The 27,142-nt window shown below is 36.2% G+C and overlaps 1 protein-coding gene across 1 annotated transcript in view; it reads right to left on the reverse strand.

The window, feature by feature from the left end:
* Window positions 1-27,142, reverse strand: part of ANO3 (anoctamin 3) — a 418,996-nt gene that overhangs the window by 87,242 nt on the left and 304,612 nt on the right. Inside the window, 4 exon segments of the mRNA XM_062198061.1 lie at window positions 1,065-1,125; window positions 7,648-7,744; window positions 17,417-17,551; window positions 23,043-23,164. Of these exon segments, the coding sequence (XP_062054045.1) occupies window positions 1,065-1,125; window positions 7,648-7,744; window positions 17,417-17,551; window positions 23,043-23,164 (415 nt within the window).

Consider the following 27,142-nt stretch of genomic DNA (forward strand, 5'->3'; position numbering starts at 1 on the left):
ATCTTTCACATAACCTTAACTTGTATTTTGGTCCATTTATTTTCCTTAACAGGAAGTGGTGTAGAAACAGGTAAAAGAAAAAGATTTCACTAAGTTAGAACTTCCTGATAATTTAGCTATAAAAACCCTTCATCAGAAATAAGGAACAAAAATGTGGATAAACACCAGTGGAGTTAACATTTCCCTATTTCACCTTCAGTCCTAGTGCTATAATTCAGTTTTCTTGAAGGAAAACTGGAAGAGTAAATTTGTTTTTAAATTTTCACTTGTTAGAAAGAAAATGTGCTACTGTGTTTCTAGCCTGAGAAATGAAGGCAATATGAATGAGAGGCTTATGTTCTATTATGTGTGCTCTCATGCATCAGCACATACATGGCCAGGCCTTGAGCTGCCAAGTTGACAATGAACACGTTCAGCAAGATTTGGTACAGAAGCTCAACTCAACCAGAAAAGTAATAGCTTTTCTCAGAGTTTTCAAAAGTTGGAGAATTCCAACTTGCTGAATATATTTTAGACTTAATTGGGTAACAAGAAATCATTGAGGAGCATGAGGAAAATAGCCAAATAATATACACATTCGTAATGTATACAATTGTAACTTGTGGAAATAGGAATAGGATATATCCTATATTAGACATTATTGCTCAATCATATATGGAAAAATTCTGCATCTCTCCATTTATGAAGCATAACATAAGTTAATGGAAATATTAAGCAAAATGTTCCTAGTCATCACTTTCATAAGTGTATAATACTTACATAAGAGATAAGAAGTCTAATTTAGGTTCTAATATGTTTCAGTTATTTTTTTTTATTTTAAAATCTTCATTTGCAGGAGATATATATTCCTAAGTGTAGCTTTTAGGGATTAAAAACTATTTCAGTAGTTACATTTCCAAAGAAGTGAATGTTTGAAAAGAGTGCAAGTGTCAGCCTATATAGGTTATTTTTGAACTGATACATGGGGGTGGGGGGAAGAAAAAGAGAGAGAGAGAGAGAGAGAGAGAGACATAGCAGCAGCCTCAGAAAATGAGGGCTAGAAAATAATGAAAGAATATACTTACCCCATATTGCCATAAAAATAGCAAAGAAGACTGTCCCTCCATTATCAAACAAATAAGTCACCTTAATGGAAAACAAATAAAAATGTTAGTCCTAGTATTGGTTATAATAATCTACTTAATATTCTTTTCACTTAGGAACTATTATTTTTTCCCAAATTGAATCACATTACTTTAAACTCTGCAAATATGAGATCCTTTTATGGGTCCTGCAGCTGTTTTATATGATTTTCTCATGAGAGTTGAAGGTCAGTTTCCCTCTTTTCTCTAACCCTCCAGATTCCCTTTTTCCCTCATCTTAATTTCTGCTAGAAGTATTTTTATACCTTAAGAAAGTATTTATGGGCCACAGACAGTCCAACTGCAATACTATCTGTAAGTAATTAGCATTTCAGGAAAAGCCACTGAATTGCATTTCTGGTTAGTTGGAACTTCCAGGGACAGAGAAATTGCAAAATTCAGAATTCTGCCAGTGAGCCAGTACTTCCAATGGGAAGCTATCTCAGTTCTAATCCTATATTCTCATGTTCTTCACAATGTGCCATGAGTCCAGTAGTGACTGCAAGATGTGATGAATCTCATCTTAAATTGTCTTAAGAAGTTTCATAAATCACCAGATGTATATGATACAGTGCAAGTCTTTTTGATCAGATATTACCTGATGTTTGATAAAGAACAAGTACTGTTATTTAATATTATTGAATATAATTTTCAGAGTTCAAAGAATTGATTTTAATGAATTCAAATTTAATAAAATTGCTTTTTTGCTTCTTTTCATTTACACAATGCCCTCACTGTATTTATAAGTTAGTGAGAGATTAAACTATTATAACCAAGGCAATACATGATTGCTCGGCTCCAAATACCACAGAAACTACAGTAGTTCCCTGACATCCATATGGGATATATTCTAAGAAACCTAGTGGATTTCTGAAACTACAAATAGTACTCAGTCATATAAATGCAAGTTTTTTTCTCATACACATTCATATCTATGATAATATTAATTTACAGGTTAGCATGATAAGAAGTGAACAATAGCTAATAATAAAATAGAGTAATTGTAACAATATACCGTAACAAAAAACAAATGTGGTCTCAATCTCAAACTCTTGTACTGTAGTCACCATTCATCTTGTGATGATATGCCAGTAGACAATTAATATGTGATGAGACTAAATGAGGTGAATGACATAGCACTAGGGTTCTATCTGAGGGTTACTTGAACTGACATAATGCAACCATAGGTCTGATAACTATAAGGGTTACTACATGGCCAATTGGCAGGTAGCATATACAGCACAGTTATCCTGGACAAAGGGATACCCTAGGTGAGATTGAGATGGACTGTGGGAGATTTTACCACACTATTCAGAATGGTGTGCAGTTTAATACTATTGAATTCTTTCTGAAATTTCTTCTTAACATTTTTAGACTGCAGTTGATTGCAGGTGACATAAACCATAAAAATGAAAATGTAAGTTGGGAGGGACTATTCTGTACAGAAAATAGAGGTAATATCCTCACAGGAGGGTGAGGTCAGTTATGGGCTAAAGAACTTTATAATAGAGGATGTTAGAATAGCATCCTTGCTGGGTATAAAGTTTAGATGGTGCTCAATGGGAACTTAACACAGATGTATACTTTAACTGTAACACTGTAATAAAACACTGCATAAATAATATGAAAGACAAGTAAACATAGCTTGTATTTTCTGTAGCATTACTGAAAAATCACAAAAAGATGATTACCCTTGAATGTTTGTGGACAAGTTAAAAATATTCTATATGGATGGCTCTAAAATTCTGTGACTATTTTCTTGGGATTTCTAAAGATACTATAAGCACTGATTTTCAGAACAATCATCAGCATGCATTATTTTTCAGAGAGTGAAGGACCATAAAGATCTTCTACAGAGCTTATATATGGTTTCCAAAGGCATCCCACAGAGATACCTGAGGCTGCTGAGCAGCAGAACAGCTGTATATTTCTCTTGATTAACAGGTCTGGTTGAGGAAATGGCCCCAAAGAATGCTAGGAAAGGGGTTGGCGCTGTGGCACAGCAGGTTAATGCCCTGGCCTGAAATGCCTGCATCCCAAATGGGTGCCGGTTCTAGTCCCGTCTGCTCCTCTTCCAATCCAACTCTCTGCTATGGCCTGGGAAAGCAGTAGAAGATGGCCCACATCCTTGGGCCGCTGTACCCACTTGGGAGACCCGGAAGAGGCTCCTCCTGGCTCCTAGCTCCCAGCTTTGGATCGGCGCAGCTCCGGCCATTGCGGCCGTTTGGGGAGTAAACCAGTGGATGGAGGACCTTTCTCTCTGTCTCTGCCTCTCTCTGTAACTCTTTCAAATAAATAAAAGAAATCTTTTTAAAAAAAGAATGCTAGGACAGACTTTCTGCATGGAGACTTACTGGGCATGTGGAAATAATGTCTGCCTTGTTCCAGATGTAGTCATGCCTTGGGAAAAGTGGCACCCAGAATGGCATACATGGCCACAATTATGTTGCTTGGAAATGATTCATCAGTTTATCCATGATTCTCCATTATAAGGATTTCTGGTATTTTTTTTTTCCTTGTTTGGTTCACCATCAACTCTTTCAGGCATTTTAAAAATGAAAACATTTAAATATTAACTTTTTAGAGGTTCTTCAATCTGATACAATAAGTATATCAGGGAACTTCAAAAAGTTCATGGAAAAGGAAATTAAAAGATCCATTCATTTTGATGAAAATTTTTTTCTGAAATCCATGCATATGAGGGGTCTTCCAAAAGGTTATGGAAGGATCTTATGAAAAAAGAATACATGTATTTCAAAATAGTTTTCACCAAAATAAGTCATATTTTAATTCTGTTTTCCCATGAAATTTTTGAAGTCTTCTCATACATATCATATTTATATAATGTGAGTTCACATATGTATTATGGGAAATACAGCTGTAGTGGGAATATTTTAGAATTTATCCTAAGAAGGGATGTAACCATTTAAAATCACTGTGTTAGATCTATCAAGCTATCACATTTGAAATGTTTATAGTATGAGAGATCATGAAAACAAGATGAACAATTAGAAACCATGGATATAACTTGAGGTGCTAAGGGCTTCACTTATGGTGCTTATGTAAGAACTATTGAAAGGTAATGAGCGAAAAAGAAGAGTTAAGAATACTAGTGATGACTCAAGGTTAGCTCATGGGTGACTGACAGAACAAAGTGGGAATTGGCCTTCTGTCCAATAAGAACACTTGCTATACTGGAGAAAACTGCAGATGAATAAAGTATCCCAAATAGCACATCAGATTTTTCTAAAAGGAAAAAAAAAGTTTTTTCTACCTAAAAATCAATATATTAACCATGAATTATTTTATTACAAAACACCTTGCCTGTATGAATGGGGGACCTATACACAAGTACTTTATTTAGCAATGTTGATGTAAATACAAGTAATATATGAAGTGGTAAGAAAAATGACCTCAAACAAAGTTGTTTAAATAAAAATTCTCATTATTTTGATATCTGAGTTCTTTTAGTGAACAGAGTGTGGTTATTAATCAATACATGTGGGTATCTTTTAAGGAGACACATTTGTTATTAGGTCAGAAGTTTAATGTCTTTCACCTCCACTGTAGCTGCTGAATTTTTCTCTGAAATTATTTGACGGGTGTAGAATAATGTTAGGCTCTAGAAACTACCACCAGATTCCAGTAAAGTTTGTTAACACTAAAAACAACAGGACATCTTTGGGGCAGATTCATTCCCGGAGGCCAGCCTAATAATACTGAGGGTTGGAATGTAGGCTAGAGTTCACCTCTCTCCCTGTTGTTCCTCAGGCCTTAACTCTAGGGCAGGACAAAATTTTTGTAATTATTTTTGTTCTCTGGTTCATTCCCCAAGATGTCTTTAAAAATCGTGGTCCTAGGAATCAGAATCAGCTGAAGAGCTCTTTGACTTGGGGACTTCTAGGCTTTACCCCTAACCAGCTGATTCTGAATTGCAGGATATGGGAGCCCGGAATCTGTTTTTTAACAGATGCTCTCTGTGATGATCATGGCTAGTCGTGTACAGATCCACCCATGAATGTCCTTAAAGATATATCCTCTATCCTAATTCTCTTATGGCCTTAATATTAGTGTCTTATAAGTCTCATATTAGATTTTGGATAAATTTTGTTAACATGTGAATACAATCCTAGAAGAATTATTATGAATAACACCAACTTCAAGGATTAAGTCATCTTTTGAATTATTTGGAAAAAACTAGGACCATCTATCTAATTATTTCATCTTAAAGGAAAAATCCAAGCACCCAAACATCCTGGGGTTTAATATACCAGTGTTAATGCTTTTAAGTAAATGTTCAAAGATCACTAAATTACTTAATTGCAATTTTTTCATTTTAGAATTTTAAATAATAAAAATGGAAAGTTACCATAGAAAATGTTATATACTTGAAAATTTTTACCATACTGTGGGACCAATTTCCCTGACATTAAAAAAGGAACATATATACACATATTTTGATAAAATATCTTATTATTTATCACAAGTAGTGATGATTTGCTTAAGAAATTGAATCAACAAGTTACTAAGTAGTGTGGATAGATGATTCTTAACTGATTGACTTGTTTGGTAAAAATCTATCACCTTATTACTATTGTCAAGTAACATACACATTTAAGGTTATAAACTGATATAAAAAGGGAGCATTTATTTCCAGCCAAGGAAGGAAGAGAAACTCTGATTTTTAAAGAATAAAACAAGTGGTTACATTTTATCTTAGCCAGAGGAACAACACAAGAAGTATTAATCCTGTTGAGTTTTATTTCTTGTATTCCTGTAAGGCAAAATTATTCTCTGTAAGCTTATTTTTGTCTTTCCTTGTAAGTTATTAAGTGCATATATGACTACTTCCAAGTCATATCTGTCTTGTTATACTCTTCTATTGAGAAAAGTGGAGATTATCTAAGATGGCAGAAAAAAAAAAAATACACCCTACCTTTAGTGTGTCTTTGGACAGTGTCTTCAGTTCATTACCCTACCATATTTAGGTGTTCCTTCTCTTTAATGTTCAATAATGCCAATGTATTTTATTAGATTTGATGAACAAAAGCTAGAAGTAAAATATATTTGAAATTTTTGGTGTCGTTGACCATTAGCTGTCTTTGAAATGAATGGAGTAGTAGAGGGACATGTTTAATATGTCCAAAAATTCCAATAAAATTGATTTTGCAAACAGTAATGAGAAAAGATCATCCCTAAACAAAAAGTACACACATTTCTGAGTCTCATCATTTTGTGAAGCATTTGAAAGAATTCAAAACTACACAGATTTTTTGAAACCAAAGCATAAACAAAACCATTGTTGCATGCTATTTATTCACAATAAATAATATAGAAGCTAACTTTATTAAGTCTGGTCTTATAGAAAGATACTGTGTAGCTTTTGATTTTATACCCAGTCTTGTCAAAATTAATTGTGCAGAGACCCCCCCTTCTCCTTCATTATTCACACTGCATTAGGTAGAGTACTCAGAATGATCTTGCTATTTTGTAAGGAATAATTAGCTCTAGATGGAGCACTGTTCCATTCTCACCTCAAATATCTCTAAAGCAAGACCAAAGGATCACATTATTTTCATGTAACTAAACCACAGTGAGACATCTTTAGGTATCTACTAGAACAGTTACAATTTTAAGAGATTGGCTATACTGCGATTTAGTGAATATATGGAAAATCAAAACTCTCATACACCAATGGTGGGCATGTAAAATGGAATAAACACTTTGAAAAAAATTCTGTTTGGCAGTTTTTTAAAAGTTATGACTCCAATTACATAAAAGCATAGGAAATACAAACATATCTACAGTTACAGAGCATTTTTTTGCCTAAGAACAAGGATAAACTTTGGAAGTGGCAGGAAGCAGGGTGTGAGGAAACTTTTGAGAGTGATAGATGTGTTCATCATGTTGATTGTGAGGATAACATCACAGGTGCACATAAATATGAAAATGTGGTAATTATAAACCTCAGTTGTGTGCACCTTATTATATGTTAATTATATTGACAAAAACTGCTTTACAAATAAAAATAATAAAAAATTAGCATCTCTTAAACATGTATGAGCCTTGGAGTCAATTGAAAAAATTTAAAATATGCCAAATCTAGATTCCAAGCCCAAAAATTTTGCTCTAATTGCTCTGAAGGGTGGCCCAGTTTCAGGAGTTCTTAGGAAGCAGCAATTTGGGAAATTTGGGGTATGCTATTCAATTTTCTCTGTACAACTACTAATATTTTAACTTCATAAGTCTTCATGAAAAAATGAAAATTTAATCATCAGCTGTGGATATAACTGTTCTATGGTGGCAATACTTTATGTCTCTGGTAGTTATAAAATAAAGGAAGCTCAGGTGTAAAATAAAAGTATACTGTGCAATTGCAAGTGACTGATATTTTATTCAGTTGTCCATGACACTAACGTTTGCTGAAACTCTGTGGAGCAGTTAAGTTTTGGTAAAAAGCTGTTTGCTGGAGGACTTCCTGCTGCCTGACTCTCAGAAAAAGTAGGGCTCAGAAGCTTGTACTCACCTTGGCATAGATGCAGCTGTCATTGAGTCTCTGAAGGGAGCAATTCTTGTCACAGAGTGGGCACATGAAGACCTCAGAGGCTTTACAAATTTCTTGGCTTTAAGAATAAAAAAGACATAAAAAAGAAAGCATGAACCGCTGTGCTGAGGAAGTTACTTAGCCTCTGCACAAAATCCTGTTGGAAGCAGCAAGGTTCAGAGGAAAAGAAACGGAAAAAGCAGGGCATGATGTATACGTAAAGGTAATTTTAGCAATGTTTATTCACTTAAATTATGTATTTGACAGATATATACCTGGAGAGAGGTGGGTGGAGAGGTCTCCTAACTGCTGTTTCACTCCTCACTTGCTTGCAATAGCAAGGGCTTAACCAAGCTGAAGCCAGGAGCCAGGAAAACAATTCAAATAAGTGCACATGGATGGCAAGGACTCAACTACTTGAACAGTCACCTGCTGCCTTCAAAAGTGTGCAATATTAAGGAACTAGAATGGAGAGTGGATCTGGGACTCATACCCGGGAACTCAAATAGAGGAGGGAGGTGGCCCAAGCAGCGGCTTAACCATTGCATCAGATGTCCACCCCAGGGAGAATTTAAACTGCAGCTCCATCCTAAATATCCAAGCATACTTGGGAGACAGTAAGAAGGTTTTTGTTTGCTTCTTGATTCTGAAATCTCTGTTATGATATTGAAATGATAAAAGGTCATAGTTTACACTTGGGTGACAATTGTGAAGCTTTTGTTATGTTTATAAAAAACTTTTATTTAGTAAATATAAATTTCCAAAGTACAGTTTATGGATTACAATGGCTTTCCCCCTCATAACTTAACTTCCCTCCCATCCACACCCCTCCCATCTCCCATTCCCTCTCCCACTCCATTCACATCAATATTCATTTTCAGTTCTCTTTATATACAGATGATCAATTTAGTATATATTATGTAAAGATTTCATCAGTTTGCACCCACACAGAACATAAAGTGTAAAATACTGTTTCAGTACTAGTTATAGCATTAAATCACATTGGACAACACATTAAGGACAGAGATCCCACATGAGGAGTAAGTACACAGTGACTCCTGTTGTTGACTTAACAATTTGACACTCTTGTTTACAACGTCAGTAATCTTCCTAGGCTCTAGTCATGAGTTGCCATGGCTATGGAAGCCTTTAGGGTTTGCCAACTTTGATCTTATTTACACAAGATCATAGTCAAAGTGAAAGTTCTCTCCTCCCTTCAGAGAAAGGTGCCTCCTTCTTTGATGGCCCGTTCTTTCCGCTTGGGATCTCACTCACAGAGATCTTTCATTTAGTTTTTTTTTTTTTCCTTTTTTTTTCTGCCAGAGTGTCTTGGCTTTCTATGCCTAAAATACTCTCATGGGCTCTTCAGCCAGGTCCGAATGCCTTAAGCGCTGATTCTGAGGCCAGAGTGCTATTTAGGACATCTGCCATTTTATGAGTCTGCTGTGTATCCCACTTCCCATGTTGGATCATTCTCTCCCTTTTTTTATTCTATCAGTTATTATTAGCAGACACTAGTCTTGTTTGTGTGATCCCTATGACTCTTAGACCTATCAGTGTGATCAATTGTGAACTGAAATTGATCACTTGGACTAGTGCGATGGCATTGGTACGTGCCACCTTGATGGGATTGTATTGGAATCCCCTGGTACATTTCTAACTCCACCATTTGGGGCAAGTCCGATTGAGCATGTCCCAAATTGTACATCTCTTCCCTCTCTTATTCCCACTCTTATAGTTAACAGGGATCACTTTTCAGTTAAATTTAAACACCCAAGAATAATTGTGCGTTAATTACAGAGTTCAACCAATAGTATTAAGTAGAACAAAAAAATACTGAAAGGGATAAAGTATTAAATTGTACATCAACAGTCAGGACAAGAGCTGATCAAGTCACTGTTTCTCATAATGTCCATTTCACTTCAACAGGTTTTATTTTTGGTGCTCGGTTAGTTGTCACCAATCAGGGAGAACATATGATATTTGTCCCTTTGGGACTGGCTTAATTCACTCTGCATGATGTTTTCCAGATTCCTCCATTTTTTGCAAATGACCAGATTTCATTATTTTTGACTGCTGTATAGTTTCTATAGAGTACATGTCACATAATTTCTTTATTCAGTCTACTGTTGATGGGCATTTGGGTTGGTTCCAGGTCTTAGCTCTTGTGAATTGAGCTGCAGTAAACATTAAGGTGCAGACAGCTTTTTTGTTTGCCAATTTAATTTCCTTTGGGTAAATTCAAAGGAGTGGGATAGCTGGGTTGTATGGTAGGGTTATATTCAGGTTTCTGAGGAATCTCCAGACTGACTTCCATAGTGGTTTAACCAGTTTGCATTCCCACCAACAGTGGGTTAGTGTCCCTTTTCCCCACATCCTCTCCAGCATCTATTGTTGGTAGATTTCTGAATGTGAGCCATTCTAACTGGGGTGAGGTGAAACCTCATTGTGGTTTTGATTTGCATTTCCCTGATTGCTAGTTATCTTGAACATTTTTTCATGTGTCTGTTGGCCATCTGGATTTCCTGTTTGGAAAAATGTCTATTGAGGTTCTTGGCCTATCTCTTAAGTGGGTTGTTTGTTTTGATGTTGTGGCAAACTATGAAACAGATAAAGGGTTAATAACCAGAATCTACAAAGAGATCAAGCTTTTGTTACTTTTACACATGATTTCAGGGCAATTAGGATAATCTTGTGAGGTATACCAAAGGAGCTTTAATTAATCTCATAGGTTTGGAAGAAGCTGAGCTGAAATTAAACCAAGTATTCCAACTTCAAGTATAGGGACCACAATATCTAAAACCTCTGTTGCAGTTCCTAATGTTGATGCCGAATGTTCATTGGATATTGAAGGAGGTTTTTTTTTTGTTTGTTGTGTTTTGTTTTTGTGTTTGTTTTTGCAGTGGTTTAACACAGTCTCAATGACATTACATAGTTTCTATTTCCATAAAATCTTCATTAGGACGCAGCTTTATGGCATTTGTCTCTTCAGTTTTATGTCCTCATGCCTTTTGGAATTCTTAGTATACATTATACATGGCTTGTGACAGGAGAAGGGCATTGATACATTTCTAAAAAGCCGTACAGACTCAGGGTTCACAGCAATCTATTTTTAGGATGTTTTGTGCCTTTAGCTATCATATATGGCCTGTTCCTATGTTGTAACTCCTGAGTAAATTGTCTTTAAATAAATCTGCTGTAGAAATGTTGAAAGGGATTTAAAGGATGTTGAAAATATGCCTAGAAATGCAACTGTAATACAAGTGTAACAGGCAAGATTTACAGCACATTTTGCTGCTTTAAAAAATGTATACACCAAGATGAAGAAGAAAAGAACGCACGATTGCACATGTATTTCAAGTGTGGAATGTATATGATATTAAATCAAAATGAGAATCAATAGTAAGTAATGATGCCACACACCAGTAGAACACTTTGCAGTGAGGCAACAGTGGGTCCATGTCTGCTGGTTAGTGTTGACTTCAAACTCAGTTCATGGTAATAATGATAGTTATCTCCACTCAAGATAGAGAAACCAATGTTAATTTTACTGTTTTGTTCAAGGCCATAGGCCCAGTAAAAGATACTTAAGGGATAGATAGGTATGGGCCTCTTAACTTACAAGGCCTAAAGCCCACCAGATTATTATCAAGCCCCTTCTATCAGGTTCTATTTGCCTCTCAGTCAGAAAACTTAATTGTAGCTTAGACAGCACCTTTCTTAGCACATCTAATAATGACTCTGTCCTTTGTTCTAGACCCTGTCTAGCGCACTTGGGCCTCATTCCTTTGTAATCATAAACTCTACTCCACCACCAATGGCTCTACTCCCAACCTGTGTGTACTGATGGTCCTCTTCCCCACTTAATGCTGTATAATTGTTCAAACCTGGTAAATGCCACTCTTAGGATCATTGGTTACTATCCTCACCCTGTCTTTTATGACCTTGTCTAAATATGATCAGAGTCGGCAAACTTGGAAGGCTTCCATAGCCTTGGCAACTCATGACGACACCTAGGGTGGTTACTGGCACCATAAACTAGAGTGTCAATTTGTTGGGTCAACAACAGGAGCCACTGTGCACTTGCTCCTCATGTGGGATCTCTGTCCTTAATGTGCTGTACATTGTGATTTAATGCTATAACTAGTACTCAAACAGTATGTTTCACTTTGTGTTTCTATGTGGGTGCAAACTGTTGAAATCTTTACTTAATATATACTAAATTGATCTTCTGTATATAAAGAGAATTGAAAATGAATCTTGATGTGAATGGAAGGGGAGAGGGAGCGGGAGAAAGGAGGGTTGCGGGTGGGAGGGAAGTTATGGGAGGGGGAAGCCATTGTAATCCATAAGCTGTACACTGGAAATTTATATTCATTAAATAAAAGTTAAAAAAATTAAAAAAAAGATCCTTAAGGGACCTACACTTACGTTTTTTCTTCTCTTTTCTCTATTTTTAATTTTTAAAAATTTTAAGCTTATTTGAAAGGCAGGGCTACAGAGAGGAGAGAGAGAGAGAACTGCCAAGTCTGGATTGGCCTGAAATCAGTAACCAGAAACTTGTCCTTATCTCCCACTTGTGTTTGGCAGGTACACCGTTCCAATACATGTATGTAATATGTACTGAATCATGGTAATCGACATTTCAGCTTCTCTGACTTATCTTTATGATTAGAGGCTTAGAGAACTTTTCTTCTTTTTGTTCGTGAAGTATATTTAAGTTGTAGAGAACTATAGTCACCTAATGACTGTAGATTCAGTTCTCCATCAAATGTAACATATATAAAGCAGGGGTACATTTCATGTTAAAAAAGAATTTTTCTATTAAAGCTAATTTATTAATGATGATGATGAAAGAACAGGTCATATATATTATACTTCCTCCCATTTTCACAATATCATTCTGCTAGAGATCAGATGCAGTAATGAGTAGGAAGAAGCATGAACAATACACATTTTAAAAATCCAAAAGAAAAAGATTATATTTGCTCGTAGCAATGCTATTATTTTGTAGCAAAAAGAAATTAACATAGTCTTTGGCCGGCATTGTGGCATGACAAATAAAGCCACCACCTACAACACTGGAAACCCATATGGGCGCTCCACTTTGGAATCACCTCTGGGTGCTTCAATTCTGATCTAGCTTCCTGGCTAATGGCCTGAGAATGCAGTGGAAGATGGCCCAGGAGGAAGCTCCTGGCTCCTGCCTCAGCCTGATCTAGTCCTGGCTGATGTGGCTATCTGGGGAGTGAGCCATTGGATGTAAGATGTCTCTGTCTCTGTCTCTCCCTTTCTCTCTCTGTAACTCTTACTTTTAAATAAATATTTATTTTTCAAAAAGAAGTAGCACAGTCCCTTAAGAGAATTTTAATTAAGATTGGCTTGTTGTCATAACTAATTGCATATCACAAATTACACAATTTGTCTCACTTTGGAATATCCTATGAAAAAAAATGTATTGCAGTTGGTTTACACTACATCATCTGTCCTAGGATCTGAATGGTCAAGCAAAAGCCCACACTGACCAAAGAACCATGTCTAAAATCCTGGCCACTTTCTTATATTGCCAGAATCATTAAATTCATTTTCTGTGAGTTTCTTATGATACATAACATTCAACAATATTAAACACTTTTTGAAAACATAGAAAACATAGTAAAAGATTTGAGAGTGTCCCATAGTAACTTTTAGAAAACATAGTAAGAGATTTGAGAGTGTCACAATTATTCTCACTTCGTTCAACCACTAGAGAGAGAAAGTGACCGTCAGGAGTGTTTCTCGTTTCTTCTGCAGAGTTTGACAATCTAAATAGCCTCTTGTGTTGCGGTTTTCTTCTGTTTTAACTTTATTGTTATACACAGGCATCCGAGGCTGATTACAAAGAAAAAAATAATTGCTACCAATTAAATATTACAAAAGTAGGAAGAAATTTGTCCAGTTGGTGGTGGATGTATGGACTCATTCACTACAGGATCCGGATGTCTTTTCTGATATAGCTAACATAGAAAACACAGCCAGAAAATATCAGACTTTTGGAATAAGATATAATAAGTAGGGAAATGAAACTCAAAGCCACAATGAGACACAACTTTATATCTGTTAAGATTACTATCATATTACAAAAATAACTCAGAAAATAAGCATTAGGAATATGTGTGGAGAAATGGGGACCCTTATATACTATTGGTAGGAAGCTAAAATCATGCACAACTATGGAAAACAGTATGGAAGTTCTTCAAAAAATAAAAAATGTGGAGTAGGCATTTAGCCTAGTGGTTAAAAAACCCACGTCCTACATCAAGGTTTTATTTCCAGCTCAGGATCCTGAATCCAACTTCCTGCCAATGCAGACTCTGGGGATAGCAATGAGAACTCAAGTAAATAGGTTCCTGCCATCCATGTGAAAGATCAGAATTGTTGTTGTTGTTGTTTTTAAGATTTATCTTATTTATTTGAAAGGCAAGTTACAAAGAGAGAGAAGATATCCTCCATCCGCTGGATCACTCCCCAAATGGCCACAACTGCTGAGGCTGGGCCAGGTCAAAGCCAGGAGTCAAGAATTTCATTCGGGTCTCTGATGTAGATGCAGGGACACAAGGACCTGAACTATCTGCTGCTTTCCCAGGTGCATTAACAGGGAACTGGATTGGAAGGGGAACTGCTGGGACTCTAACTGGCACCCATATGGGATACCAGCATTTCAGGTGGCAGTTTTAACCATTATGCCATGACACTGTCCCCCCAGAACTATGCTCTGATTCCTGTTTTTAGCCCCTGCCCAGTCCTGACTGTTGCAAGCATCTGAGGAGTGAGTCAATAGGTAGAAGCTGTCTACCTGTCTTTCTGCTTTTCAAATAAGTAATTCAATTTTTAAATAATAAAAAGAGAAATATCACATGATTCAGTAATCTCATTTCCATATATATGTATATATCCCCTAAAGAACTGATGTCAGGAAGCAACCAAATGTCTATTGACTGATGAATGGGTAAAATAAGGAAATGTAGCCACACGGAGGACATTACATACACAAGCTAGGCATGGAAGAGCAAATACTGCATTATTCTACTTGTATGAGGAATCTAAAGACAGTCAAATTTGTACACAACAGGGAGTACAGTTTTGGCTTCTAGGGACTGGTGGATTATAGTTTCACTTGGATGGGATGCATGTGTTCCAGAGATCTGCTGTACAACATCATACCTATATCAATAAGCTGTACTATGCACTTAAATTTGGTAAGAGGGTAGATCTCATGGTAAGCGACATCACAACAAAAACTTTAATCAGATACAGGTCTGAAATTTAAGCTTTTATGAGGAATATTCACCTGACCAAGTCATTTATCTTTTTGAGGATAATTTTCTTCACCTATAACAGATGGTAAAATTAGATGAGGATGATCTCTGACTGGGATTATATCAAGACTACTAATAATCCAACCTCTATAACACAAGTTCCTGATGAGTGGAAGAAACTCTTCTTTCTTGACAAGTGTTCTAAGCAGCAAAGGATTTTGAAAGATCTGATCTATACTGAGGATCATGTAAGTTTCTTGGTGAGTTCCAATGCAAAGTGGTGAGAATGGAGCATAAAGTTAAGGTTTCTGCTTTTTGCTCTGGTCTTGAAACCCAGGGCCTAAGAAACAAACCCACATAGGCCTGCTTTTCCATTTTTAAATTCCCATAATTTTCCCCACTGCTGGCACAGATCTGACTACACTTGGATATGCCATAGCAATGCATACATGTGAGCATATACATAAATGTATAAATACAGAGATTTAACATGTGATTGTGATATACTTCTACAGCTAGAGAGCAACTAAGAAATACAATCTTAATTTAGTTGGACATAGTTGGTAAAAATATAAAAAACATATCTACATCACAGTTTTTTTAATTCTCTACATAAACAAAAAAGAGCTGAATAAATAATATCAACATCAGTCAATATAAAGTAAAAGCCCATTCTCTTTCTACCAACTCTCATGATAACACTTGAAACTCTACAACGTGTGACAACTTGAATGGAAAATTTTAGTTCCCAGATTTTGAAAGTTGAGCTACTTGATGCTGCTTATCTTGGTTGAGAATAAAAAGTCTGACAGGATACTAATTATAGTATGCCAGAGCAGCAGCAATATAATATCAAAAGCATTGAAGAAAAGAGTTCGCTAACACATTTTGAAACAGTCCTTGTACTGAAGGTTAAAGAATACTTATTTAATACAAAAGAAGCCTAATTCACCCCTTTGGTACATAAATCAATAGGAACAGTAAGTCTATCTTTTATGTTCATTTTCTGCTTTGTAGGAGCAAACAGGAAGATCTATATTACACGGTTAAACTTTGTAAAATGTTTTTTTCTGGAACGAACTTGAACGGCAGCTATTGAACAATCCCATGTTTTTAAATTCACTTTAAAGGATGTTTCTCTATTCTGGGTATTATCACTAAGTCACAATCTCTTCATTGTGCTCTGGAGGGTACTGACTCGATAGCATACAATAAAGAGCCTGATAAAAGAATGAGGTCTCCAATGGGAAGAAGTTTGTTCAAGAAGACACTATATATATATATATATATATATATATATATATATATATGTAAATATACATTTGCATATTGTATATTCGATAAGTAATTTCATGGTGCTGTAAAGGATATAATATTAGAATCCATCATCATCAGTATCCAGTAGGAAAAACATGGTTAAAAAAATAGCCCAAATGAAGTGCTGATGTTTGAAAGAGAAGGGAGATATTTTCAATTTGATTATTTGAAGTTGAACATGGTAACATACTAAACAGAAAATTCTGTTAATAGGATTGTTTCATGCTGGGGTGACTCTTATCCATATTGAATAAAAATATATTCTTCCTAGCTCCAAATCTTGAGTCGTTTCAACAGAAGAATCACCATTCTGATATCTGACTTTTTTTTTTTTTTTTTTGACAGGCAGAGTGGACAGTGAGAGAGAGAGACAGAGAGAAAGGTCTTCCTTTGCCATTGGTTCACCCTCCAATGGCCACCGCAGCTGGTGCGCTGCGGCCGGCGCACCGCGCTGATCCGATGACAGGAGCCAGGTACTTCTTCTGGTCTCCCATGGGGTGCAGGGCCCAAGTACTTGGGCCATCCTCCACTGCACTCCCTGGCCACAGCAGAGAGCTGGCCTGGAAGAGGAGTAACTGGGACAGAATCCGGCACCCCGACCGGGACTAGATATATGACTTTTGACAATTCCCATTTCTTTATTACTTTTGAGTTATGAGGAATATACCAGAAGGAGAAATTTGACAAAATGATAAACAGTATTGAAATTTATCTTAGATAGCTAGTGTATAATAGCAACCAAATCATACTTTTTAAAGTTCTTTCTTTCTATTAAAGAAAAGCAATAAATGAATTAAATGGTCATATCAATTTTTTATAGTCAAAATTATCATTAAATTTTTGCATGCTAAGATCGCAGGTCAAAGGGCTGGCACTGCGGCATATCAGGCAAAACTGCTGCCTGTGATGCTGGAAAAAGCTCCTGGTTCCTGGCTTTGGCCTGGCCCAGCCCTGACCATTGTGGCCACCTGGGAGGTGAATCAGTGGATGGAAGATTTCTTTCTCTCTCTCTCTCTCTCTCTCTCTCTCTCTCTCTCTCTCTCTCTCTCTGCCACTCTGAATTTCAAACAAATAAATACTCTTTAAAAAATAGAAGAAAAAGGCCAAACATCTTTATAAGTCTCTCAATGACTTACCTTACTTGACTTTCGTTCATTGTAATCAATCCATAGAAGAAAACACACAACCCTACAACTGCCGCAGGAAACAGCATTCCAGTGTACCATCCAAGCCAAGCAAAATATAGACCAATCTTTTCACCAAAGTATAGCCTGCATGAGAAAGCAAATCCCTAATTTGAGATAAGGCAGCATAAGAGATGTTATAAATACTGACAGTACACACTATGAAGAATGTCACATGAAAACTTGTACCATTGCACATAGCTACCTGCACCATTGCTCTTCAGGTCTATCTGGAATATCTAATATTTCTATTTAAAAATGAACCTAATAAAAGTGACAGTGTATATTCTTAGACATTATCATTATAGGAGCAGTTCTGACAAATGTATTTATTTTTGTACTAAACATCTCAATATGACTTATAAAGTCTTCTGTAATTCAATTCTTGTCTGCTCTTTCCCCCTACTAGCATTCTTTTTCATGCCCCACGTCAAAGAGATGTACTAAACAATATCGTTTTTGTGCCTGTTAGAAAAAATCTCCTCTCTGGGCAGATGCTAAGGGCAGGCTAGATTTGGGCAGCTGCTGAGAGCGGGTTACATTTCAGTGTCTATCTGAACCTGGGCCAGACACCCTCTGCTAGACACAGTCTGTACCAATACGTCATATCTTCCTCATCAAACACAACTCTGCAGTTTTCTGAATACACAATAATGTCCTTGCTTAATGTTCTTCCTTCACTTAGGAATACTTTAAAAAATACACTTTCACCCTTTTCCTCATGTGAATCGTCCTTGTCCTCTCTTTTATATTGCCTTTGCTGGCTTCCACTCCAACCATGGCTAAACACTCCTGCTGCTTCTTCTACACTGCCTCAGCTATATTGCAGCAATAGTTTTAAAGGTGAATGCAACATGGTTTATTTGGGAATAGCACACTAAGCAGTACTTTTTGTAGGAAAGAAGATTCTCTTGTTGGTTTCCCTCAACAAGACTTCTTTTCCTGAAAACCACTGCCTTTCTACTTTGTCTTTTGCACTGTGCCAGTTTGTGGGTAGTCTACAAGCCCCACATGTATAGTCATCTTGCGTAAGTATCATTCATCTACTTTTTAAAATATCAGTTGTTTCTACTAGGAAACATAGATCAATAATCATCTATTCCTTTTTATATAGTAGTAATGTTCTACTTTGAGACTGAAGCATATTATATTAATAGGCATTGCAATAAAGCCATCTCTGGTTAATTAAACAACTGTCCCTGTATGTGTAGCAGAGTTGTTAGCACATGATGCTAACATCATGGGATATCTCACAGACAGACCTGATTAGACACACAGTATTACAGTGAAATTTTAAACTACACATTGTAGGAGATATAGGGAAGCAATATTATTGGACTAGGGTATATTCATATTATTTCATATATATTTCAGGAGAAATGGAAGCTGGTTCCAATCAGAGATAGACTGTGAAAATGACTTGATCTTCTAGAGTACTGGTGTTCACAATCTTCTATGGTTTCTAAGTGGCCCCTAGAGTTATATCAAAACCATGATAGCACAAGGAAGAATAGAGAGTGGCTGTTGCTGCAATTCCCCATAGCACTTCAACCAAATTACATAATGGTGTCCCATATGATATTCCATTTAATGATATGATTCTGCTATGCAGTAACTTCTACCACTAACTAAATAGTTGTTGACATTTATTGTCTTAGAAATATTTCATTTAGTGATATTGCTTGAAAATTTTAACCCCCTCTGATGTCTCTTGTTAAATGTTTTTATGCCACTTGACTATATTTTGAGCAGGTTTTGCAGCCAATAATTTCAAAAATGTGTTCCTTCTAGTTTAAAATATTTTCCATGGAAAACAATAGATTGAACTTAAAATAAGTTTTGACCACTAAATGTTTGAATTTATGTTAAAACAAACAAAAAAGAACACAGAGCCTGCACTGTGGTGTAGAGGGTAAAGCCAACGCCTGCAGTGCGAGCATCCCATATGGGTGCTGCTTTGAGTCCCGGCTGCTCCACTTCTGATCCAGCTATCTACTATGACCTAGGAAAGCAGTAGAAGATGGCCCAGAGGCTTGGGCCCCTGCACCTGCATGGGAGACCCAGAAGAACCTCCTGGCTCCTGGCTCCTGGCTTTGGATCAGCTCAGCTCCGGCAGTTGCGGCTAACTGGGGAGTGATCCAGCAAATGGAAGACCTCTCTCTCTCTCTCTGCCTCTGATCTCTGAAACTCTGCCTTTCACACAAATAAATGTTTTTAAAAAAGGTAAAAAAGCATAAACACATGTCCAGAAATGATTGTTTATAAACAAAAAAATGGACAGTCCCTTTTCAACACTACTATGGAACTGCTTTATGCAGGGTGAGTATAAAAGCCTTTTCTCTAGGTCTCCATCATCCATGACCAAAGCATATCTATATCTATATCTATATCTATCTATCTATATTTATACATAACTTATTTTATACATATTATATTTATATATTTTATTTATAGAAATAAATAAACATTTAAATATATTCATATACAAATATATTATATATTTTATATATGTATTATATATATTTATTATATATCATATGTAATATATATATGTATATAAAACTCCTGAACAGCTGTTTTCTCACTACAGATATAAAATGACACAATATGAGAGTCACATCCTCAAATTTGATTGGTCTTCAGACTCCAAGTAACAAAAAAGTCACATATGTTGAGACAACCTTCTTACTGCTTGAATATAAATGGACTTTGTAAAAATTCTATGCATCAAATTGCATAGATTTCCTCATCACCGGCTCCATTTTGCTAGTAAGTAAATTCCTATGCCATCTATGCTCTTTTATAAGCTGCACTGTGAGTGTGTCCTTTACTACATGCTTCCTGCCTTAGCCACTTAAAGGCAAAACATATGATTCTCATACAAGAAATCTCCTTTTTATATCAGCACAGAATCAATAATAAAAGCCAAAAACCCATTTATTGAAAATAAAAACTGATTTTGTGAATTACTTGAAGCAGCAATAGCAATGTCTTTTATAGATAAGAGTATTTTTATTTAAACAAATTGACAAACAACATTTTATTTGTTTATCTTGAACAACTTTGTTTTGAATTATATGTAGTCATTGCAAAATGACTAAATCAAGCTCATTAACATGCATTACATCTCATACTTTTTTATTGCAAGAACTCTTAAAATCTATTCTGAGCAGTTTTTAAAAACACATTATTATTAATCATAATCACCATGTTTTAGAATAGATCTTTTGAACATATTCCTCCTCTCTAACTGATATTATGTGTGCTTTCACTCTTAAACACTTCTCCAGCCTGCCTTCCACCACCCTGGTCTTTGGTTATCATCATTCTATTCTCTGCTTCTGTGAGATCAACATCTTTAGAAGCTATGCATAATGCAATCACACAATAGTTCTCTGTGCCAGAGGAGTAAAGAAAATATGGTGCACATAAACAGTCTTCAAAAATGCCATGGGAAATACACATCATGAAAAATGTATGGATTTCAAAATATTTGTGCTAAAATAATCTTTTCTTTTAATTCAATTTCCATGAACTTTGAATTATCCTTGTACGTACAGTGGAATATAATTTATTCTTAAATAAAGAAGAAAACCTTGTCTGTTGGAATAATATAGATGAACTTGGAAGACATTGTATTGATAAGAGAGTTTCTTTCTATGAAGAAAATACACTTCAAGTCTCAAAAGGATCTGATAAACTGATTTATAGTACTGTCCCCCAGCATGTTTTACCATTGAATCAGTGAATGCTGACAATGTAAGATCAAGATTATAAATTAGTTTTTCATAAATCCTTTTTAGCAGCCCTGTGGTATCATGTATATTTGCCAGTTTGAATCATTTGTCTTGTACATTTTGCTTGTATTTTTGTTTCTTGATGTTTTATTTCATAAAGATATTAATGACATTAATATATCATCAGTTTTGTATGAGATGCTCTTGATTGAATTAAAACTGTAGCAGGTGTGTGTTTAAAAAAAAAGAGCAGTTATTGACACTGAAATGCGTGCTTGAAAGTATTAACTTCATTTTAATTCTTAATGAATTTGGCTTTGTGAAAAAGTACTTCTCCTTGTGTTGATGTATCTTTAAAATAATAATTATTTCACTTGTTTAAATTAAAATCTAGGATACAACTGATAGAATCAGAATCAAAACATTTTGATTCTAGATATACTCAGGTATTTGAGGTTGGAAATTATGAGAGTTTGATGCTGAATGTCTATGCTTTTTGCTTCCTGATCCACCTTCCTTTCTGCTATGTCCCCGGGAGTTTGCATCTATAGACATTATCACTTGTAATCTTTTATTTTTCTGCCTTCCTTATAGGATTGTTGGCCAACTGAAGGTACCATAGCTCAGAGGCAAGGTAAAAGATTTGTTGAGATATTTATTGCCATGGCTTTCTCATTGTTGGGCTATTTTTTGAATGCATCTAATTTTTCTTACAATCACAGCCTAATTTCTGGATTATAGCTTTGGACACTTTTTTCCAATTGTTTCCTTCCCTCACGCCTTCATGCCTATGTTTGATATCAGCTTCCTGCTTTTGCTAGTCCTTAGAAGCTTCACCACTTTTTACTGGCTTCCATGAGTCCTATTCAAACTTCTGTACATTATCTTTTTTAAAAGTTTCTTCAAGTGCCCCTTTCAGTATCGAGTTTTTTGCTGAAACACTAAAGAGTTATGCCTTGTTCTTGATATTTATATTTCAAAAGAGTTCAAGATATCATCACAGAAAACCTAATAATATGAATGCTTCTTTTTGTATCATTCTATAAATATTTATAATTAGCTAGGGACTTAATCAAGTTCATGTTAATATATTTTTCATGATTTCAAAAAGTGAAATAAAAATTATTCTCCACCAAAGTAAATGGTATAAAATATGCATGTAGTGGTACTTCAGAAGTAATTCAAGCTGAAGGCAGTTACTAACTAGAATACACTCATTAGAATATAATATTTCACATATCTTTGTTGTTAAAAGACAATATATAAAAGTACTCTGTTGGTTATTTTACTCTTTACTTTCAGATCCATTTTTGCTTTGTTTTGTTTTTATTTTGCACAGAGTAGTGATTAATCAGGTTCCCTTGTAAGTTGGACTAGAAGGTACTGAAAGACTAGGAGGTTGAAGCAAGGGATAAACCAGGATGTTTCTCTCTGTCTTGGACTTCCTCAGGACTGTCCAGAGTGGCTATTCTTTCTCTGTGGCTCTGCCTTTCTTCTTTCACATCCGTGTAGGCAGCCCTAGGCAACACACAGCTCTTACATAAATAGCCCACGTTTTGGCTCTGGTAATACTTTCCACTCAATTTTCTCTCCACAGTTAAGGGTGTTGGTAATTTTCTATAGTTGCTAATGATTGGTGGTCTTACAGTTCCTGCTTGATTTCTCAACATTCCCATCCCCATGTAACCAATGCCCTACATTAAGTACTTTTACTGAAAACTCCTATAATTTCCTTTTCAAAATGCATCCTCATTGATACAGATGATTAGGTGGGGAAAAGTCAAAGAAAATGACAACAACAAAGGACAATTTTCATTCCCTAATGTATTCATCTGCAGTACCTGATTAAATCCAGAGGCTGGTACTTGTACCACATTCCCCAGCGTGCCCAGAGCTCATATAATAGATGTCTGTTGTTCTGAGGTCCATGGGTTTTGATGGGCAGGTTACTCTTGTAGGCTCCCTGAAACAGACAAAATAAGATTAATTAGTACTCATTCTGTTAGAGAAACTTTAAATCAATAATTTTTATTACAGAATAAGTTAACTATTATGGATAGCTTCAAGAACTGTAATGAAACTCATCAATAGAATGAAGTGGTAGATCTCTTTATCCCTCTTTCACTAGAAATATTCTGGTAGTTCCTTTAAAATACTTTCTCATGTACCTTTTAAAATCAATAGGATATACTTCACTTAAAGTGAACTAAAATTTACATTTCCCTTTTTGAAACAGAAGGTGTTTCATTAATATATTATACAATACAATATCTTCAAATATCTTCACCCTCAATATCTTCACTATCACAGAAACTTTTGCAGTATTTAGTTTAGAAACTGAAAATATTATTTTGCTCTAAAGGGCTCAAATCCAAGAAAATATTTCTTCTATTTGTAGATGCTAAGGACAAGATTAGCAATCTAAAAAAATGGAAGAAGGCTTAACCACCCCTGCCACTCATGTTTTAAATCATAGACTCCTTAAAGTTTATTTCATATAAGATATTGTAAAGTATTTTTAAAAATTCTTTATATCCTCTCTCAAAAATATGTCACATGGATTACAACTATAGAAACACAGATTATAAAATATATCTCACAAAAGTATTTCCAGAAAGCTGTATGTATCTACTAGTGTATTCAAAAAAAGAGATATAGTGACTGTATTTTCTGAACCAAAACTTGAGACATAAAGTTTCACAAACGTTCTTTCCTCACTCTAATATGTGATTCTGTTTTTAGGAAAAGTGATGAAAATATAAAACCAGTGGTGTTATACCTAAGTGTACTCACTTAGATGATAAGAATAATGATATTAATGGTGCCTCATATAAAGGGTTTTTTTTTAGTGGCCCTTTTGAATAATCTCCATGCCCAGCACAAAGGAATATAAGTATTGCTTGTTGCTTTTAGGTAGTTGATATAGTGTGGTCACTAAAAATCGTCAAATTTGTCACCAGAATGTCCCAGATAACAAGGGCTGTGACTTTCTGTGAAGAGAATTTAAATCATGGCTTGCAGGTGTTTCAAATTTGCAATGAGAGACACATGTGGGTGTCATCGCAGGCTCTCTAACAAAAGAGATAATCAGGGAAGGATGGAAGGAACATTCAAGTGCAGTCGCTAAACTGTCTTCCCTAAAGTGTGATAAAGTATTTAAAGGCTTTTTGGAGATAGAAGCAATGATCTAGATTTGAGGCATAAGGACATCCACTTGGCAACAGTTTCTTTGCTTATGAAAATGGACTGAGTTGTTAAGACAGATTTGTCTGAGATTAGGTAAGTAAGGGAAAGTGAACCAAAATTTCAGCTTTCTTACTAATCATTTCTGATAATTTTTTTTATTTGAAAGGCAGAGTCACAAAAGGGCAGAGGCAGAGAGAGAGAGAGAGAGAGAGAGAGAGAGAGAGAGAGAGAGAAATCTTCCATTCACTGGTTCACTCCCCACAGTGGCTGGAACTAAGCTGATCCGAAGCCAGGAGTCAGGCGCATCTTCCAGGTCTCCCACAAGGATGCAGGGGACCAAGCATCCGGGCCATCTTCCACTGCTTTCCCAGGCCATAGTAGAGAGCTGAATCGGAAGTGGAGCATCTGGGACTCAAACCAGGGCCTATATAGGATGCTGACACTGCAGGCAGTGGCTTAACCTGCTATGCCACAGTGCCAGCCCCAATTTCTAATAATTCTAAAATATGTGAGTTTCCTTCTAATCTTCAGTGGTCAGAATACAGGCATTTCCTACTTATATGATTGATTGATTTGTATTTATTTGAGAGACAGACCTCTCATCTACAGGTTCTCTAAAAAAGTCCAACAACAGGCAGGGTGGGCCCAGGGCCAAGAAAATAGCTAGGAACTCCATCCAAGTCTCCCACATTGGTGGCAGAAGCCCAATTACTCAAGCCATCAGTGATTCCTCCCAGTCTGCCTTAGCAGGAAACTAGAATTAGAATCCATAACAGGAATTGAACATAGTTACTCTGATGTGTGATGTGTACATCTTAACCAGCACCTTAATCACTAGGATAAACACCTGCCTCACTTCCTGAGTGTAAAATGCTAAGCTTTAGAACACCAGGCATACATGTTTTAAGTATACTTAACAATTTCTTTTTTTCTCTTTTTTTTTTACCAAAATAAACTTATCTTTATTTGCATTTTTCCATGAGTTTTGTGCAGTACCTCATACTACAGTGGATTATATAAACAAAAATGAAGAAAGAAGGAACCCAGGGCTGCCAGACTTTAAATCAGCAGTTTCTTAAATTACTCCTAAATTTCAACTTAATTTTTGTATTTGATTTTTTTTTTTTTGACAGGCAGAGTGGACAGTAGAGGGAGATAGAGAGAAAGGTCTTCCTTTTTGCCGTTGGTTCACCCTCCAATGGCCACCACGGTAGGCGCGCTGCGGCCGGCGCACTGCGCTGTTCCGATGGCAAGAGCCAGGTGCTTCTCCTGGTCTCCCATGGGGTGCAGGGCCCAAGCACTTGGGCCATCCTCCACTGCACTCCCTGGCCACAGCAGAGAGCTGGCCTGGAAGAGGGGCAACCGGGACAGGATCGGTGCCCCGACCGGGACTAGAACCCGGTGTGCCGGCGCCGCAAGGCGGAGGATTAGCCTGTTAAGCCATGGCGTGTATTTGATTTTTTTTATATACAGATCAGTTTAGTATATATTAAATAAAGATTTCAACAGTTTGCCCCCATATAGCAACACAAAGTGAAAAAAATACTGTTGGAGTACTAGTTATAGCATTAAATAAGAGTGTACAGAACATTAAAGACAGAGATCATGCATGATATTTTTTTAAAAATTAATTTTCTATGCCATTTCCAATTAACACCAGGTTTTTATTTTCCATTTCCAATTATCTTTATATACAGAAGATAGATTCTGTATATACTTAGTAAAGATTTCATCAGTTTGCACCCACACAGAAACACAAAGTGTAAAAATACTGTTTCAGTACTAGTTATAGCATCACTGCACATTAGACAACACATTAAGGACAGATCCCACATGAGATGTAAGTACACAGTGACTCCTGTTGCTGACGTAACAATTTGACACTCTTGTTTATGGCATCAGTAATCTCCCTAGGCTCTAGTCATGAGTTGCCAAGGCTATGGAAGCCTTTAGGGTTCGCCGACTTTGATCTTATTCCAATAGGGTCATAGTCAAAGTGGAAGTTCTCTGCTCCCTTTGGAGAAAGATACCTCCATCTTTGATGGCCCCTTCTTTCCATTGAGGTCTCACTCGCAGAGATCTTTCATTTAGGTCTTCTTCTTTTTTTTCTTTTCCATGGTGTCTTGGCTTTCCATGCCTACAATACTCTCATGGGCTCTTCAGCCAGATCCGAATGCCTTAAGGGCTGATTCTGAGGCCAGAGTCTTGTTTAGGACATCTGCCATTCTATGAGTCTGCTGCAAGTATACTTAACAATTTCAATCGACATCACTGTTCTTGTTGGACAGTGACACAAGGTCAGCTCTCAGAGAAAATTGCCTAAGCTGATTATTCTTGAAAATTACAGAAAGACACACAGAGAAACCTGTGTGTCCTCACAAGATTATAAGTGAGTCTCAGAAGGGGTGGGCAGCCATAATCCAGTAAAAAAAAATGAGACTAAGCACTGAGCATGAAAAACCACTTTTTTTTTTAATTACAAAGCTGAGGATTCCCAGGTGGCTGAATAGGGAAAAGATGTGTAGCTTTAGATGAGGGGGAAATAGCAGAAAAAAAGGAGAAAGTACATTCCCAGGGGAGAGTTTGGAAAGCAGTTTGCAGTGAAAATTCCACAAAAGAAAGCTGGATTCCTTAGAGCAGTGTGCAAGGTGCAGATGGGCAACAGCCAACAGAAAAATCATATAGAAGTCAGGAACTAGAGGAGACACTAGCTTTGGAGAACAAGGTGAGATCAGAATGCAGTAGCTTATGCCAC

The sequence above is a fragment of the Lepus europaeus genome, chromosome 7 (assembly GCF_033115175.1).
Source record: "Lepus europaeus isolate LE1 chromosome 7, mLepTim1.pri, whole genome shotgun sequence".
Taxonomy (NCBI): domain Eukaryota; kingdom Metazoa; phylum Chordata; class Mammalia; order Lagomorpha; family Leporidae; genus Lepus; species Lepus europaeus.